We start from the raw sequence: 20,148 nt of genomic DNA, 5'->3' as shown, positions 1-20,148 counted from the left end.
GCAGGAATGCAGCTAAACCAGGGCCAGAAGAGCAGGGGGCAGTTTGGTGACAGACCACTGCAGAGCCAGCAGTTCAGACCTCATCCAGAGATGCTGATCGTATTTTTCAGTGCAAAGTAAAGCAAGATCAGCTGAAGCATTTTGACTTCTGACAGTAGCTACAAGAGCATGGGGCAGTGAACTACCTAAGTCAGCAAGAGCACCCCTGACCCTCCAGATTCTATGGTCTTCTCCAGAGCTGTTGATAAGAATAAATAGCTTGCTAGAATGACTCTTGACCAAAAGCAGCTAGAAATAAAGACCACAATGACTAATTTGAGTCCATTTAGACAGACAGCATGCTTAGATACAGGTCATGGGGAAAAACCAATCATCTTGGTACTGTATTACAGCCATGACAAAATAAATATAGAATCATAGAATGGTTAAAGCTCATCCAGTTCCAACACCATGCCATGGGCAGGGACACCTTCCACTAGATCAGGTTGTTCAAGACCTATCCAACCTGGCCTTGCGGAATATATGGAAAGCTGGACCTTCTCATGCCCTACTTGAGCCCCGGGGCTGAGATGCATGGCCTGTGCCAGCTTCCTTGCACTCTTGCTGAAACCTGACAGTGTTCATCCTGCAAAACCTGAGATGAAGAAAATGCAGTATTGGGAAGGTGGTCTTTTCCTGCTGCTTTTTCCCCACTGGCTGAGGTTATCGGGAACATCAGCATGGCTCACATTTCCAGCTGCAGCTGCAGGGGCAATTGCTGCAGGAGAGGGGGCAGACATCAGCCTCCCAGGATTTCTTGCCCTCCACTGTGCAATCCCATTTTCAGCCACAGGCACTGCATTTGCCCACCTAAAAGGCAGCTTCTCCCTCAACAGAGACGTTGAGTGAGCCCACACTGAGCACTACATTGCCCTCTGATTACAAGAAGGGAAGAAAACAGCAAAGGTGAGGTGAGCTGGGGAGCTTGAAGCTGTTATGTTTCAAAAGGAGACAGAAGGAAAACTGCTTACAAAAGTCTCCATGTGCCTGGAAAACACTACAGATACCCCATGTAGTGGAGACCAGATTATCATAGATGCTAAATGAAAGAGTAATGGGATGTTACTTTGTACAGTGACTGCTAAAACAACCGAAGCCCATGACACAGCGGAGAGGTGGCTGCAGGCAGAGACGGGACACTAATTACTAGCAGCAGTCGTGTATGTCTGTGTCAGGCAGAGAGAAACCACCGTAGAAGAGGCGATGGTGGCAGGGGCCATGTCCTGCGGCACAGACAGACACCAAAGCTTTTTGGCACAGGATTCTCCAGGCATAAAACTGCAAGAGGGAAGAGTTGCTGTGGTTTCCTCCCACTGCATTTCAAGGTAGGGGGAAAAATGGTCTCAGGATGAAGAGGGATGTGTTGTAGACTCATGCTGTGGAAGCAGTTTCTCCTCCTGACAAAAATAAGACATCGGCAGAGCCCCAAGTGCTGCCTATCCACCCAAACTATGTGGCAAGTCTCTTGTCAGGGACAGGCTGTGCACAAGAATTGCATTTTTGGCCACAATTCAGCTATGCTGACAATGTATTTATTTACACCCAAAAGCAAAGATCAGATATTTGGAAAAGCTTAGCACTTTCTTCCCCCTCCAGTGATCCCATTTTCCGATGATCCAGCTGCAGATTTTGTACTCTGGAGTGTTTTGGGGAAGCTGGTCCGTGCATCGACAGCAAAAGGAGCTGGAAATGGGAATCTTTGCCCCCTTGTGGAGTATTTTGATGCAAGCAACAAAATAAAAACTAAAAGTTTGTTTTCATCCATGTTAGACCAGGATAATTGCAGGGGAATTTGCTGTATTAGAGCACTTGCACGCTGAAAATGTATATCCCCAGATGGTCAGTGCAAAAACATTATCCGTTTTCATCTGAAAAAGTATCAATGGGAAACTGAAAACAAACAAGCAGCACAGAGAGCTGCTGTGAGCATGTCCTTGGTGGGGAAGAAGAAAGAACTTGGAAGCGCCCAGTCCCAGGTATGGCTGCAAACTTTATTTACCCATTTGGCTCTTTCACCGAGGTTGAAGAACTCTCCTTAAAAACTAAGAAAAAGAGCAAAACTTATTAGAAGATACACACAGGCTGAAAAATACAGCCCAGGAAAACTGAGCTCAAGGCAGAAAATGTATTCCCAGACTGTGTCACAGCCCCAGCACTAACAAACCTCTCCTACGGGCTAAAACACCTCCTCTCAGCTGGGAGAAATCCAACAGTCTAAGGTTGTCCTTTTGGGAATACAGGATTGGGACTGATAGCTAAAAATAGGGCTTGTCTGAGAAAGAGACAGCTGCTGGCAGTAAATCAGGAATGTGTCCGTGCTTTGGGAAAGGAGATGAGGTAACAAGAGAGCTTATCACTGTGCTGAGCAAAGCAGAAGAGGATGGAGACCTGAGCTTGCATCTTCTCTGATGCAGCAGAAGAAACAAAGAAAGAGCACAAGTTAAGATTGGGCCAACTGCTCCCGGCCTGGATGTACACTGTTCTCTAACTGCAGCTAATTGATTAATCAAGGAATGCTGGAAAACAGCCCCTCTGCACTGGGCAAAGGGAGTGGAGGAAACGGGCAGCACATTCAGCCAAAGCCCCATAGTGAGCTGTGCAGCACTGGGCACAGCCCAGCCATGGGAATCTTCATGGCCAAGAGCGCCAGGCTCCCCTTGTCCCAGAGCCAAGCAGCACTCCCTCGACTACACCAATAAAGGAAGGTTTTGGCAATATCACTGCTTTCATGCTTTTGGCTATTGCCTTGCCCACACCAGGTCTGGTGTTAAATCCATCCCAGAGAGCCCCAAGGACAGCTTCCTCCTCTGCAAATGGGTGCCCCACGGCGCTTTGCTCCAGGTTTCCATGCTCAACCTGTGCATGTCACTGATGCCTGGAAATGAAGACGTGGCTGCATGGACTCTACCACACTCTGCCCCTCCAAGGAGCAGTTGGTCATTAAAGCTGCTGCACAATGCGGCAGTGTAAAACATCACTGCTAATTGCCGATGCAAATGATCCGGTGTGCAGGCAAGGGGAATAAGATCTGCTTTTTTGTGAATCCTGCACTTCAGAGGCAACGGCACCGACTTGGGCAGTAGTGGAAATTACTGGAGGGACCAGAGAGCAAGGTGAGAGCGGTTGAGGAGAGGCATGCAAGGAAATAGGACTGCTTTCTCAAGGCTGACCAGCTCCTCAAAGTAAATAGTAGGGAGAAATCTGCTGTTGCAAGGCTACACCTGTTTGCAAGCAGTCCCTTTGTTCATCAAGACAGGATTATCCCGACATGGATTTAGATGCTGCTCAGATTTTCATGGTGCATCGCTGCCAACCACAGAGGTGTGTGACATGCAGGATCCCACTTCACCTGATGCCGAGTGTGCATGGGGCAAAGCGGGAGCCTCCATGCTTTGAAATAAACCAAGACTCATTGATCAGGGCCGGTTTAATGGCCGAAGTCAGAGTATGGATCAGGTGCAGTCACTCCTGCTTCAACCAGGGAAAAAGTGCAGGCAGGGATAAGCAAGGTGCCAGACACTTATGTGTTTTACACACTCATTCTGTTTTACCAAAGGCTGAAATAATATGACAGAAGCGAGTACGCAGGGTCTGACATGTCTGTGATTTGCGAGGGAGCACACCCCGCGCTTCTGCCTCTCAACATTAATGCGAGCTGACAATGGTAGAGGCCTGGGCTCACATGACTTTAATCAGCACTGCCCTAAGCCATCAGAATCACATTAATTATTTCAGGGCTTTCTTATGGTTGAGCAGAGAACTCTCATTAAAAGCAGGAGCTGTCTGCTCAGCCCCTGCATAAACCTCTCGCCCAGGTTCGCAGCGAGGTGGGTTGTGCCCAGCTGCAGTTTTTGGTACACAGCAGGTACTGTCAGTGAAGTTTCGCGCTGTCTTACAACACAGCAAGGATCTCACTCGGCTTCCCCAAAGCTTCTGGGAGAGAATTCTCTTTTTCCCCCTCCCTCTCAACAGATAACTGGAAACTTTCAGGCTTTAAGTATTTCATTTCCTTTAAAAATAAACCATTTCCTTTTCTTTGCATACAAATAGCATATTAATTTCTTCCACAGTATCATGCACAGAGCTTTAATGATACTTTAGATCAGAGCTTCCACACTATTAGCTAACATGTCAACCAGGTAACAGCTTTACATGAAAACAGGACCAGAGGGACAAGAATATACTGTTCTGTTGGTTTGGGGCTTTTTTAAAATAAGCAATCTCACACCTGCAGCATAATCCTGCTCAGTATGAAAATGCCTCCAGAGCAAGCAACCGGACACCTAACACCCTGGGAACCATAACCATGCTCTGTCCATGCTTTGTCTCTCTTGACAAGGTACATGCTTTCCCATTCTGTTAATAATTCAGCCAAGGGTACTTGAGAAAACTCAGGGAGTTAATGGAAAAGGTTGGTGCCTGTAAGCACCCGACAGGAATTGCTATCTGGCAAGAAGGTGGAGCCTCCCCATCTTTCCAAAAGGAAACAATAGCTTTGTTTTGGGGTAAGTTAAATGACAGACAAGCTCATCTGTCAGGGAAGAGGATCTGTAAACCTAAGGCTTTATTTGCAAGTCCCCCTTCTGTGCTGCCTTCCTCTTTCATCTCCCCATGCAGTGGGAGCCGTGCAAGGTAATCATGGTTGCAACAGAAAGACAACTTAAAACAATCGAGACCCACAAAGAAAACAAGCCCAACTCATGCCTTTCTCCTTCAAAGCAGACAAACAGACAACAATAGTAGCTGAAAAGTGCTTACCGACTTTGGGCTCTTCTTTGGGACCGGCAGTCCTGAAAAATGGCAACAAGGGAAAAATAAACATTAGCATCTAAACGTTACCTTCCCTGAAAGAAAAATCCCTAGGTGTATCATCCGAACGTAGCCATCTGCAGAGTTATGTCAGCTTTCGCTCTCGCATCGGAGTTACCAGTCTGTTCATATCGAATCAAAGCACAGGCAGAGCGAGCGAGAGAGACGGGAGCGGGGGGAGAGAGCTCTATCTGCATTAGCTATGCTGACTTGTGCTAGGCTGGGAGAGAAACCCACAGCCCTCAGCGGCCGCCGAAACCTGGCGCTTGGGCAGAATCTCAAATGCTCCCCTGGATTAGGGGAGACTTTAGCTTACAATTAAGCCCAGGCTATTTCCTTTTGACGCGATCACTTGGTGATTGTATCAGACCAATCACTGTGGTGCAGAGGAAACAGGTTGATATTTAAAAAGTATTTCTCTAGAAATTGATTTTTTGGAAGGGAAATGTGCCTTGGCTTGAGCCAGGAGGTGTAGGCTGGGCAAAGGGAAACAAAAGCATGAGGAGGAATAAGCTCTTATCCCTAAAGCCATGAACGCTACTGAGAAAACACGCAGTTTTCCTTCCTGTCCATCCTAAGTGTAAATCTTTGAAGCCAGAGATTTTATCTGTTAGTTACAATTTCAGAGAGCTGAGAGGCTTGAAAGCAGCAGTGCAAATGTCTTGACCCTTAGCGGGGGATGCTAGGGAGTGTGGAGAAGGGGGGCTCGCACAGGTTGCAGTGGATGCAAAGGAAGAAACAACTGGGAGGGCACCAGGGTTTTTTTCAAGGACAATTTTGCCTTTTGGAGCAGGCTCTTACTCGCCCTGTGATGAGCAAGGGAACTCAAGTGGGATTTCTATTGACTACTTCTGCATACAGCCCAACTCCCAGCAGCAAAGGACGTACTTGTCCAGGGGATTTACCTGAGACACAGGGAAAGCTCTTTCCTGGGCATCTTGCTAATGTTCTTTTCCTCCACTGTTGGAGGAGAGGGAATTCCCCATATTTAGCTCTATGTGACACTCCAGAAAACAAACATAAACCAAATCACAGATTACACTCCACATTAAGTGCTCTAATTCAGATGTTTGAAATCTGCTTTTGTCTTTAGGATGTGATTTATGTGGCATTTATGCCGCATTACGTCTTCTACCTTATGCATTTTGTTGTGCTAAAACCCATGCCCTCATCTAACTTTTGCACAGAGAATAAAATAAGTGATGCAAGTGAATTGCAAATCTGCCTAGGAAGCAGCTCATTTTAAGGTAATTTGGGAGACGTTAGCTCTGAATAGGGAAGATCCACAATTAAAAATTATCAACAGAGCTCACTTTGCTGCTTGCTCACAGACTGGGATGCAAACTGTAACGAGTATTTTACATGAAGTATTTTCAGCTTTTAAGGAATATCTGTGCTTTGCATTCCCAGCCTGTAGCCGATAGCCCTCCAGGCACTGATTGATCGAGGGACAATGAAACATCAAAACTGTTTGAACTACACAATCAAGACCGCAGCTTCATTTCTGCTGACGGTGACTGTGTCTGTATAACACACTTAAAGAGGAAAGCACTAAAAACATTCATGGCAAGTCCCATTTTTAACAGGCATCATTTATCACAGAGATAAACACAGAGAGAGAGATTCTCCCACCCTCCTTTTCTTTCCCACCCTTCCACATGCATGCACACACGTTTACTCTCCCTTTCCAAGAGATGCTCTTTCCTATTAAATCAATAGGTAGAACAGATCTCCATGCACGCATGCACCCTTAACAGACCACCATGAGCCAGAAAGCATTTTACAGCAATCTAAATGTTCTCTGCAAATCATAAAGGAGAGCTGCAGCTGGGCTGTTGGTTCAAATTGTACCAGAATTCAGTTTACTGCATCACAAGCATTAAATGTTAAAATTGACTAAGTACGAACTACTGAATAAACCTTTCCTGCAAAGCTTGTCATTAATTTTGGCTGTTCCAATGCAAAAGAGATGAAAAACGGTTGAAAAATAATGGAAAACACATCAAGGCCATTGTTTGGCGGGTCCTTCAGAGGCCAATGAATCTTACAGTGTCACTGCTCTGTGCCAGACTTTGCTGCAGAACAAGCAGTAATTGACTTTTTACCAAAATAAGTGACTGCAGAACACATTAACAAATGCTGGTAGCTTGTCATGGGATGGGCTTATAGCCAGGGGAATCACCTGCTTGTATTCCTGTAAAAATGTTAGTAATTCATCTGATTAGGGTCTCATTTTAAAACTCCAGTTCCTTGATGCAGCAGGCCAAGAGAGCAGATGATAGGTATAATGTCTAGTTAATGCCCAGATGCCAGAATGGATGTAGTATTTAACAGCCATGAACATAAAGCGCTTGAACAACCCCCAAATCCTGGGAGCACCACTAGCAAGAAAACATTGAGCTTTTCCAAAAAGCTCCTGGCAAAAACAATTGCCCAAACCTATGAATTTGGGATGGTGATGACTATGAATTAACAACATTCAGGTTTTGGTCACATTAACGTGTCCTGCCTAGGCCACTGCTCATGCCACGTCTTGCTTGGTACCCTCATCCTCCTGGCTTCACTGTTCTCTCCTGGAGCCTCACTGCAAGCTTTTCAGTGACCAAGCATGGACTTAACACCCATTTTACATCTCTTTGGCATTGTCTGATTATTTAGTGGTGGCAGTAATGGCATTCACATCCTTGGCTAAGAGAAAGCCAAAAGGCTTCTCTGCTGCTGTGCCCTCAAATCCAGTAATGGAATAGTAACAGTTTATATTGACACCATTTGCAAGATAATTCCTCTGTGATTCAATGATTATGGACATCTCTCACTAGCATTTGAAAGGCCTCTTCTAATTTTGGGGGGTTTGGGAGGTGCAGATGAGAGAAGGTGGAAAAGTCAAGCAACAGAACGGGGCTGTTGCCATCACAGAGTCAACAGTGCTTTAAAACAAATGAGCGCATCTGGTAAACAATGTCAATATGACCTAAACCCCCTTGAATGGGCTCATTGTAGCTACTTACTAAATGTGCCTGGAATTAAATTAATTAGAAAACACAAATTACTCCCCTCTAAATAACAATGTAATAAAGCAACTGCTTAATGAAAAATATCAGTGATCAGTGAGCAATCCGCAAGCACAAAAAAAAGGGATTGTAATCAAACTAAATTCACAGACTCGTCAGCAAGGCAAGAAAGGCTTCATACAAGGTTAGTCAAAAATGAGTCAGACACAAGGATCTAAATTAAACTAATTATCACAGAGATTATTACATTTATCTTAACAAAACCCTCTCTCTTCTCTCCAGTACTCCCTAAAGCTCTATGTACAGCTGGCTGCATCCATCTGCTCAACTACATTTTGTAACACGGGGGAAAAAATGCAAATCATTAAGCAAGTTTTGTACCATGACTTCACTCTTCAACGCCATTACACACCAGGAGCAGTACTTCTGTTGCATGACACTGTATTACGTTGTAAGCGATGTGGTCCATGAAGTAAGGCCGTAAGCCACCTTGTTTCATATTATTTGGCATGTGTTAGTTTTGAAGTTTTATGGGGTAAAACTTCTGGTGCTGGGGAGCTGTAAGTTCTCTAAATCTACCTATGATAAGCTCATGGAAGAACCCACGGACAAAACTGTGACCCCAAGTGTTGACGTTTCTAATGTGTGGTGGTTCTCACAGGAATAGTTTCTCAAATCTTTCGTCTTTATGCATCCAAAGTAACATGGGAAGACCAAAACACGTGGCAAATTCTGGCTTACTGAGCATATAAAGAAGAATGCAATATGTGACCACAAATCTGTACCATAGCCTGCGCCTGATTCTGGTGAGAGCTCAGAATGCCATAAATGCTCAAAAATTACCTAGGTGGACACCAGACACATCATGCTGTATTCCACAGCCCTACATTTAAGACACAGTGGATCAAAAGTTGAGTCTTAAGGAAGACCTATCTCTAGGCACCACAGGAGTCATCCAGTCAACCCATCTGAAGAGCCTGGTTATGTGAAGGCCAGTTGACATGAACATTCCTCACTTCACCACCAAAGAAAAAAGAGAAGCACATATTTCAATGGGATTTCAACTGAAGTTGGAATAATTCAGTACCAGTTTGCACAACCCACCCACAGGACGAAGGCACTTGAAATTGCTAAGAGCCAGTCTAGAAGCCAGGCTGGCATCCTATTTGTTGCTATAACATCTGTGGCTACTGCTCAAGATTTTTCAGTTTTGGGGTGGTTTTGCACATGAAGGAAAAGAACAACTGTGTCTTGATCTTCACTTCTCATGATAGCTTAACACTTCCAATCTTTTTGGTCACTTTTGCGGACAATGGGCGATCCTAAGCAAAAAGGGCACCCATTTGGTTTAGCCATTACAACATCTGCAGCACAGAATGCACAACAGCTGAAAATTAGCGGGAGATGAATAAAAACACAAGTAAAGAAACATTTCAGGCTATGTCACAAGGTTAACATTTACAGAGAAAATGTTCCTGCCTGGACAAAAAACACAGCACCAAGCTTTCTAAATAGCACTGCTTAAACCCTGCTGAATAAAATCCAAAGGTTGTACCAAAGGAAACAGACACTTGGAAAGATGAGGGGTAAAGTACTGGAGTCAGGGGGTACACAACCATATACCTGGCATTGCACATCGATCGTTGCTTTCTGTGTGCAAAACAAGGAGCTTTAAATAATTAATGCTAATGGCTATTAGTGCTGCTGGCAGGGCAGGGGATGGTTGTGGTGGTTGGTGGTGACAAAGCAATCCCCTTGATTCTGCATTGGCAAAGAATTTCTAATAAAGGACAAATACTATCTAAAAGAATAGATAGAACTTGATCTTTTCCAGACTGGAGAAAGAACAAGAAAACATACTAGAATAATTTGCAGCAAGAGAGGCAAGCCTATGAAGGCATAAGGAGCACCATCAAGAAGAAAACCCCTACCTTGGCCTTACCCAACTTTTCTGCTCATCATTGTGATTTGCATAACAAGAGTGCCACTGCACTAGCAAAAAAAAAAAATAGCTATGCAATACTAGCTTTATGCGACAGAATAATTTACACTGCAGGAAGATAGCTCAGCCATAAATCAAGTTTGGTAGCTACCAAATACAGTGAAAAATGTCATGTTCCTAATGCTAATGCTCAGTGCTAATGCTAAGAAAGCAATGTTTTCAAGAGACCATCTCAGGCATTATTAACCCACTGGCACTGGCAAAAAACATAATGAGGCATAGTGTATTATTGTCATTAACAAGAATTTCAGTTCTAGATGCTTTAAAGATGTTAAATTGTATTAGCCTTAATTACTCATTTTTGGTCAGAATGCTAGACAATTCCTCAGCAATTGTAGTCTCAGTCTATTTTCTGCATCTCAAACCAGAATTGATTTTAGAAGTGATAAAGGAGATATAGGCTAATAAAATGCTATTTAATTACTACAAAAAATACGAATTTAACTATGTTGTAAGATACATACGGCAATGCCAAGACAGTAAGATAATAAAGACATTGTGAATTGGTGTGACAATTACCCATCTAAATTGTAGTTGAAAGCATGTCAGCAGTTCTCATATTTTTATTTCAAATCTCATTAAAAGAAGAATATTTCCTACAGCTCGAGCTGTTGGAGTCATATGCTTAGATGAAAAATCTCTGTTAATATTTAAACAAATATGTACACAGACATCAAATTTCTGAAACCTTGCGAATTTGAGAAGGTAAACACCAGAACTGGAAAGTAATTAGAAAAGCCCATATTCTTTTTCCATAGATATGTGTGTGTGTACACATGTATTATATGTATCTTTTTCACATGCATCAGCCTATATGTGTGGATACGCATGAAGGTACCTACCCTTTTCCACAAGCCCACTAAATCCATGACTTGCAAGCTTTATTTCTAGAGCATCTCTCACAACCTTTGGGGATGCTGCCTTTTTGAAGATGTCCAGTCCCAACCCACCTCTCCTCAGCTGGCTGTCCCGTGGCATGGCCATGTGGGTACCACAGGGCTGCAGCACCTCAAGATGTGCCACTGGTAGAGGAGAAACCATATTTTGCTATTGTCACATCAGTATTTATCCTGCTTGGTGAGGGTGCTTGTCTTCAGACTTACCACAGCACTGTCACAAGGTGCAAATCCACATGCTCAAACTTCTGTGGCTTATGACAGTATTTCATATTTGGAGAGCAGACTGCACAAAGGACACCTGCAAATAAGGCCCTCCTGGCAATAGTTTGATGATGCTATTAACAAATAACAGCTCTTAATAACAAGGTAATATTTATGGAATGCTTAACCAGATTCAGACCTGAAGGGTGCATATGCACACATGGCATGCTAAGACAGAAAATCTTTACTAGAGGACAATGGTTTTGCAGATGTTTCCATGAAACATCACATTATTAAATTTAAAATACAGTTAGCTATTAAAATTAATCAGTAACTCTATATATTTTCAAGTACTCAATTGTACATCTCAGAAACTAACCCTTAAGGATAAGGATGGAGTCAAAATCTCTGGGAACTGATATTCACCTGCCACATCCCCATCAGCATCACCTTCACGTGCCCTCAGCCCCAGGGCCCTGACTTGCCCCAGTATCCTCAGCCACTTGTGTCATCTCCCAGGAACTCAGCCTCCTCTACCAAATCTGTCCAGTCTACAATCACTGCCAACTCCTTTTGTCCAACCCATGGCACATTGCAGGTCTTCTGGCACAAAAGACACAGGTTTAACAAGGTCTTAAAGCTGGTATAGTCCTAATTGCTATCACTATCACAAAAATACATCTATTTGAACAAGAACAAATAAACATGAAAATGAATAAACATAAAATCCCAATGCAAGATAGGGAAAAAAAATTAAATTCAGAATAGAGAGACTTAGAGACATGAGGATAGATATTTAAAAACAACCCATCTCAGAACAAAGCCAATGAGTAGTTCATTACAAAGCCATCCTTCTTCCTTAGTTTTGCCCAACTGCTATTGCTTTTAATGACTCCCCAAATGCATTTAATTACAGTGATAAACAAAGACCTTTCTTGGATTTCTGATACCTCATTAATTCTGTTATGACTAGTTATTATAATACCAAATCAGAGCAACAGCCACTGCACCTATCTGCAATGTGGCTGATAAAATTCACTATTGACAAGTACAGGCACACCAAAATGCCACACAGGCAGTATGTAATGGTAGGAGAAAAACCTGTGTGGAATAAACCCCTCCTTTCACAGCTCCAAGTCTGCTCCATTTCCTGCTGTGCAAATCCTGATGAAGATGTGGGAGGCACATCTCTAGCTAAATCTGCCTTATCTAATGCATAGTATTAGGTTCTGCTGTGCCACCTTGTGTTACATCACATCACATTTGATATAAAACAACATTGTGTGGGTTTGAGTTGCTCCACTTATACCACTTCAGTGTTTAATATCAAAACATAAGGGGGTAAAAAAGCGCCAACTTTTGAAACCTCAAGCTAGGGAGGATAAAGAAGCCTTTGGGAAGAATTTCAGAGCACTCATCTTTCATTCGCTAAGCAAGCTCCTGTTTTGTTCTCCTCTAAGAGCCTATTGCTTCCTGCGAGATAAAGTGGTTCATGCAATAAAACATCCTGATGGGAAGATTTCAGCCATTTTTTTCTTCCAACATTCAGCAAATGCTTTGGTTTCCTTGTTGATTTTCAAGCAGATCCCAATTCCCTGTCACAGAAAGGCAGCCGTGCGTAACATGCACAGCACCACTATTGTTCTGTCAGCATGCGACATTATGCAAAACTGACATTACTTTGTTATTCCAAATCTATTAATTCTTTACCTCCTTAATAACTACAGTACAGGTTTCCTCCTGGCCTTAAAGTATGTGTTGTGAAATATCTCTCAACTCTAGGAAAATATCTCAGCCCTTGAAATCAATGCAAAAAGTGTAACAAAATGTCAAACTGTGAATCAACAACTGCTCTATCCTGTTTTACCCTTCTGAGACACTCTGGAGCTCAGATGACATGTATCTGGGAGACACAAGTTACAGCATAGATAGGCCATGCTGCCACAGACGTGCAGGGCGACTGATGTAAAACTAATGCAGACCCCAAAACAGCTTTCACTGGCATCTCTCCCTTTGCTTACTCGTTTCTAGAAGAGAATCAGTGCAAATGAAGTTAATGAAGGGTAGCTGAGGAGAAAACACTCGTGCCCCAAATGACTAACAGATTAGTGTCAGCACTTCACATGTATCACACCAGCAAGAGCTGGAAATTCTGCAGGCAATTAAAATGTCTCTGTACCACCGATGCCCATTCTCCTTCATTATCTGAATTGCAATATTATAAAGCTGTTGGTTTTGGAATCAGGTGCTCATATGATAATGTGCTTTGTTTGGAGTTTCTTAGTCTCGCAGGGTTTAGGAAAGGCAATTAGATATGAATACTAGAGGCTTGAAATAAAAAGACAGAAAGAACTCGGATGTGGTATTTTTATATCTGGAATTTGGGGAGCTTAATGTAGGATTTTTAAGCGACTGGGCTTTCTGACGTTGATATTAGAATTTGTTGCTCACTAATTCAACTGGATGCATTGCATTACAGAACTCCAGCACGACCTGGTAATGCTAATTCATTAGTTCCTGCAAATGCACTATTTGTACGAACATTAGTAACGCACATCAAAATATTTGGTGTTGGGGCAAGCTACTGACAATTACCTCCGTGGCTGCAGGCATCTGTAGGCATCCAAAACCTTGGTGAAACCCTGCTGCCTCCTGGAGTCTAATGGGAGCCTTGCCATGGACAGCAGCAGCACCAAAATTTCCCCCTTTGTGCTTTGGTAAGCAGAGTTATCCCAAAACCTTGCAAATTCAGATCATCAAAACCAAACAACTAATGTCACCAAGATTAACACCTGTAAAGCACTTTGAAGGAGAAAAACACTGCGTAATACCCAAATATTCCATTATTTATAGGGCGACCTGATTTTAAATGTTAAGTTCGTCTCATTTTTATCACAAAAAGAAAACAAGCTCCTGCTAGCTTGCGTTACAGAACCAATTACCAGTGATCAGTGTATGGTGCTGCATAACAATACACAGCGTTGTCCCAAAAAATATATCTAACACTCTGGAGCTGTTTAGGTGAAAATTAACTTGCACAGTAGATTGAAATACACGCACATTATCAAGGGGTGTGAACTTCAAACTTCTTATTAAAAATATCAAAATGTGTAGCATTTCCTTTATTTCATCTTTTCCTAACTTGAACTGAGTTTTATATCTGCTCCTTGATACACTAGTACCTGATCAGAATAAGGCTGTAAGAGAATAGTAAATGTGACATCAAACTTGCTTTAAAGTCTCATCAGCTTTTTTTGGCCTTGTTAGAATATAATTCCATTATCAGAGAGAATAACAGTGACTTGAGGGGGGTTTGGGGAAAAAAAAAGATCCAGCTACTCCCAACTAAAGTTTCCCCTCTAGACCTGCTCCATCCCTGCACATAAGTCATAACTTTTAGCAATGTATTTATATTAGGATTGTCTATTTCCAGAAAATGGAAAAGTAACATTGCAAAACCTTTTTAAAAACTTAATTAATTTAGAACTTAATTTCTAGTGCAGTTTGTAGGCCAACTTACAAACTTTACTGATCTGATTCCCTTCTTGCCAGGCAAATCTCTCTAAAGGACATAGTAACAAAAATAATCAAGAGTAAGCAATAGGAGACAGATTTTTAAATGCTGAATGAGATTCCAAATTTAATCAGGAAATCCGTAACTCTGGAATTACAAAGTAATAACCCTGGAACACAAAGTAATGAACTTAAAAAATAAACCTTTGCATTAGACATGAACATGTATTTCTCTCAGCATACTATAACTCTGATTGTTTAAATATAATTTATTAACTAGTGAGGGATGCCTATGGGTTATCAAAATATTCCCCCAGCTGTTATTTCTGGATGGTGTTATTTGTACCATAATATCAGATTTTTCCAGTGTACAGCTCAAAATAACCTATACTGAGTGACGAATTGTTGAGAGATTTAATAAACAGGTTTGATGGCAGGTACCTGAGTAGAAGGGAGCTTTGGTAGTGGGTGGTAGTTGATAGAAGGTAAGGCAAGGAAAAAAAGAAGTGACTTGAAATGGGATTTTCAAAGATGTGAAGGTCAGTTGAACACATCAGGTAGCAGAAAGGAATTAGATCTGCTCCTGCTCCAGGTGAGTGAACAAGCTGCCACAACATGGTGAGCTGGGGAGTAGAGTAACAAAACCAACCATAAAGGTGGTGTGCACGATGATTGGTACCAGCAGCTCTCTGCTCAGCGGGATGAGGTTCAGGGGGGTTCCTACGGGTCCAAACACAGGACAAAGACCTCAGTATGATGCTCTGTTCCCCCTGTATTAGGAACTGAAAACACTGCTGGAAATCATGAACTTTTCTTCTCTTTCCAGAAGTTTTGGCACGGACAAACACGCTCTGTGGTAACGGTCCAATGATTCCCAGGTTGTGATTTTTGTCCTCAATACAGTTTGGACTCACTTTTTCTCTAATTCAGCAGCTGCTGAGACAGTTCAAAATCTTCTGGCAGCTAGATGCTTAAGTGGCATGACTTTCAACTCGCTTTTTACTGCAAGCCTAAAGGGCAAATAGAAGTGAGTGGCTTGTTCAAAAGAGTTCAAGTCTGCACTGAATAGCTGATTGCAGCTCTAATTACCATGGGTTTACATCATTAGGGATAGCAACTGAAAAGGAGCTCTAATTCCCAAACTGTGAGATACTGCCTTCTTTTTTTTTTCCTGGCTCTTACCACTAAATGATCCATTTCCACCACTTCTGGTAAGGACAGGAAGGAAAATTTCAGTTGCACGGGGGGAGAGGATCTTGATAAACAAGTAGAAATACAGTATTTTTGCTTATAAAATTCAGACTAGTAGATGTTTGTGGTGGGGCAGGAAGGATGTAGTAGTGAGGAGACGTCCTCTGAAACCTGCAGCAGTAATAGGTTTCACTCAGCTCAGATATTTAATGCTCAACACCACTGCTCGTTTATGCCTGGGCATTGTATTTTGATACTCTAGATCACAAAGAACAATCTGATATCAATTATACTGTTATGTGCTTGCAATTATAAATTGTTATGGTATATTGTTTGTAAAATTTTCCCACTGTGTCTAACGGATCTTGTAACTCTCTCTACCATGGCTGGGGGGAGCCTGAATCTGCAGCAAGCAGCCTAAAGACACAAAACTTTATATTACTATGTGATGTTTCAAAGGCACAGGCACAAGGTAAATAGAGAGAGATGAAAGATGTCCTCTCATTTTAGGCTACAGAGAGGGCTTTCAAGTCCAGGGTAGTTGACTCTAGCATGCACTTTCAGCACAAGAAGGAGGAGTTAACTCCTCAAGTGTTGAAGGTTAATAACCCTTACATACCAAGAGCATCACCAGAACAGCAAGGGAAGGACCATCTAGCTGAGGAGAGTTGATTGGTTTATTGCTTTAGAGATTTGTAATTTTGTTCCATTGCTGCAAATCTTTCTCATAGTTGTATGTATCACAAGTACCTCCTTAAGACCACTGAGTCCAAGACCAAATGAGCAGGACTGCTAGCACAGACCTCTCCCCATTTCCACCTACCTTATTGCTCCCCACAAACACCTTCTGCTCAGTTGAACCATGAACAGGGAATTTATTATGGACTTAGCCTTTACATGGAGGTACTACTCAGGCACCCTCTGACGGGCATTTAGACAGGTAGGTATTGCCCTGGCTCTTCTTGTCATAAAATACATTTAGTTTTGAAACTGCAACATATAATTTATCACATATTTTTCAGAAGATGGATTTCCATTCCCCAGTTTAATGTGAATTTGGCGCTAGGGAAGCTGTTAGAAACTCCGCTGATTTGCACATGACACGTGAGTGACATTTCACCTGCATGCTTTTACTTTGATCTGGAGCAAAGTGGGAACACATCTTCAAGGAGATTACGTAGATCAGGCTCAAGGTTTATGCTATTTTCAACCTTCTGCTGAATAAAGATGCTAATTGTGAAAGCTCTGAAGGGAAACTATCCATTCAAACCTGCATAAAAACTGCTCAGCTTAATTCTTGGAACTGAACACGAACTAATCATACATATTTTTGGATGACCTGAAGACTGACCTGAAAAACCACAAAAAACCCAAAATAAAAAAAAAAAAAAATGGAAAAAAAGGAAAAAAAAATCCTCTTTAACCTGAGGTAATTCACAATATACATAAATACAAGACATAAATGTTCTCACTGAAACAAATATGAAATCTTACTGACTCCAAAACACAGCACAATAGTTTTGCAGAATAACTTGTTCTGAAACAGCCCCTGTCCCAGCGTAAATCCAGCTCCCAGAATAAAAGTCCCGTGGGAAGCAGGGAAATTATTGTGACATAATGTTGCTTTTATTATGAATAGAATCTGTGCAGAATGAAGAGGTATCTGAGGATTGCTTATTTCAGTCAATTACTGTGTGTAGACAAGACCTCAATGACAAATGGATTTCAAGTGGCAAATATTATTACCTTCTTTTGTAGCTTTGGGGGTTTTTTTTGAGACAAGTACTTTATGTACTTGGTAGGTACAAGGTTAAAATAACCTTTTCAGCTACAAATAATCAAAATAAAGGCATGCCTTTTTGTCCTTATTAATAATAATTCTTTAAAATAACTGGAAAGTGTAATCACATTTTGCAGTGCAACAACAACAACATATGCTTCATTCTGCATTTTGCAGCCAAGAGCACTGGTTACTTTCCGGTACAACAGCCCTTGAATGGCCCTGGTGGGTTATCAAGCATCCCCTCTGCTGCTGCAAGCACCATGGTATATTGCCGTCAAACATGCTGAGCTTCACCTTCAAACAGAAGAGTCTTTTTGCCCCCTCCAGTTTAACTTAGAGACTCTAATAGGTTGGCGCTTTCTTTTTATGTCCAGTTTAAATTACTCATGGCCAAACAACCCAGTTTTTCTTCAGCCAACTCATTAGACATTATCTTTTATCTCTCCTACATAATACTAGAAAACAACCCAGTTTTTCTTCAGCCAACTCATTAAACATGATCTTTTATCTCTCCTACATAATACTAGAGACAATAATTTTGTCTCCTCTGTCCCTTCATTTTGCTAAGCAAAAGCAGCTTTTCTGCTCTGCTCATGCATACAGCCCTATTAGCTCCTCTGCACCCTACCTCTGCTCGGAGTTCATCCTTTCTGAACCCTTCAAGTGTTGGAGTCTAAACCATGAGATACACTTAGGGAGTTTTATCCAGTACTGTGTACAGGAAAACAACAGCAATAATAGAATTAAGGCCTAAAAGAGGAAGGAGGAAATAAAAAAAATAGATCAGAACACAGGTAAAGTTTTCTGTAAGGCCTCTGGAAAGTAAAATGTCAGTGACCAGATATTGTCCCTCTCTTAATGTATTTATCCCCCTGCCCCAATCTTGCATGAGTCCTGCAGATGGCTTTCAGATAACATGTGAGCAGCCAAGCACACAGAGGGGGCATTTCAGCTTCATCCTTCCTGAAATCATCCTTCTGCTCCTCACTCAAAAGCAATGGCAGGATTTGTCTGCTCCCATAAGCCAGCACTTCAGCTAAATCCACTGTACAGTAAATATTTTACTGCCTGCTCTCAGCAACTGTGGGTTTGCATTTTAACAATTAAACCCCGTTGTTGGGAGTGCACCAGCAGCTTGGAGCAGGCAGAGCTTTTCCCCTGTATAACACATCTCTTTCTGATACTTTTTCTGCCTGATTAGTAATTACTTCTGACAAATCCTTTCAACAGCTCTGAACACCAGCCTTAGTATTGCAGGGGTGCTTCATGCAAAGCCTGACTGAATGCAAATACTAGGCTAATGCGAGGATGCTTGACAGCATCTGAGCATTTTCTTCACTGGACACCAGAGGGAGGAGGAGGAAAGGACAACTGACAGAGAAGCTAAAGAAGAGCTGCTTTAAGAGCTCTGAAGGAGCTTATCAGACACTGGAGCCAAATACTTTTCTGTAATCGGACCAAAATAAATAGCGGCACCTTGTCTGGGGATGGTACTTCTGACAGGAGACTTGGCAGGAGTAACACAAGGTAAAGTAACAGGAGAAAGGAGCTGAGTGCAGCAGCACTGAGTGCTGGGTGTGTTTTAGCCAGCTCCATCTTCTAAGCTTTAAACAAACCTGACTGCTTTTCGTTCTGGGGCTACTGCTGCATGTACTCTGCTTGACTTCTGTGCCACAACCTGAGTGCCCTTTGGTCCTGCTTTCTTCTGGGTGTGAAGAAAAACATGATTCAATGATTAGCCATGGATCCAGGGCCACCACAGTTCCTGCATCCTGCACCACGAGAGCGTGAAATTTGGAGCTGCAAGTGCTCTGTGCTGAGACAGAAATGTCAAGACCTTGAAGGAGGGTGGGAGGCAGTTTAAGGAGATTGATATGGTATCTATCCAGGAAGGTGATAGCAAATGCTCAACATGTGGTATCTCGATTAAATTTAATAAAAAAGAAAAAAAAAGAGAGAGAGATCCAGCAAGATTACCAGGGAACTATTTACTATCTTATTAAAACTATGCTTTTATTTCCTCATCAAATCTTTTCATTATGCCTTCAAGGCATAAGGAGGATTATTAAATGTCAGCCACAATTCAAATAATTAATGTATGGTGTTACCAGATATATATTCGCTCTCCAGGAGGATTGATAATAGCTGCTATTTTTCTTCCAACCATATTTTCTCCATAATACATATATTAATCATGAGAATGCTGTGCATTTTTTAAACCTCTCTAGTACTGAAAGTCTTTAAGGAACTCACACTTTGAAAACTGGAGAATTCTTAATATATTCTGTTCTCTACTTTTTAATTTACTATCAAATTACAAACACACAGTAAGCCCTTGGAAAAGAAGAAGGAGAAGAAAGGCACTGCTTTCTCCAGAGCTGCTGTTAATTGCAGAATAAATGTCCTCAATTCCTTGAAATAGGTCTTTCAAAAAACAACAACTTGTAAATTCAGGAAGCAACTCATCCCCCATTAAAACGGAGTGGCTTTTGTTGCTAACTTACTACACTCAAAATACTTTAGAAAAGGCATCAGAAAAGTACTTCTTACATCAAACACTCCTCCCAGGGCTGGCTGGGGGCTGTGTTCAGCACCTACTTGTCAGCTCAACTCTGCCTCTGCAGCGTGCTGGTCCCTGCAAGGTGCTGAGCACCGATGTGCACACAGGCCATAAAAATCACTGCACGGGCCATAAAAACC

The 20,148-nt window shown here is 42.1% G+C and overlaps 1 protein-coding gene across 1 annotated transcript in view; it reads right to left on the bottom strand.

Moving 5' to 3' along the window:
• Positions 1 to 20,148, bottom strand: part of MAGI1 (membrane associated guanylate kinase, WW and PDZ domain containing 1) — a gene marked incomplete at its 3' end in the record, with an annotated part of 336,541 nt that overhangs the window by 31,827 nt on the left and 284,566 nt on the right. Inside the window, 1 exon segment of the mRNA XM_010015843.1 lies at positions 4,798 to 4,829. Coding sequence (XP_010014145.1) covers positions 4,798 to 4,829 — 32 coding nt within the window.

The sequence above is a fragment of the Nestor notabilis genome, unplaced genomic scaffold (assembly GCF_000696875.1).
Source record: "Nestor notabilis isolate BGI_N333 unplaced genomic scaffold, ASM69687v1 scaffold4096, whole genome shotgun sequence".
NCBI classification, from domain to species: Eukaryota; Metazoa; Chordata; class Aves; order Psittaciformes; family Psittacidae; genus Nestor; species Nestor notabilis.
The sequence above is the reverse complement of the archived record's forward strand: the minus strand, read 5'-3'. Positions and strand labels throughout refer to the sequence as shown.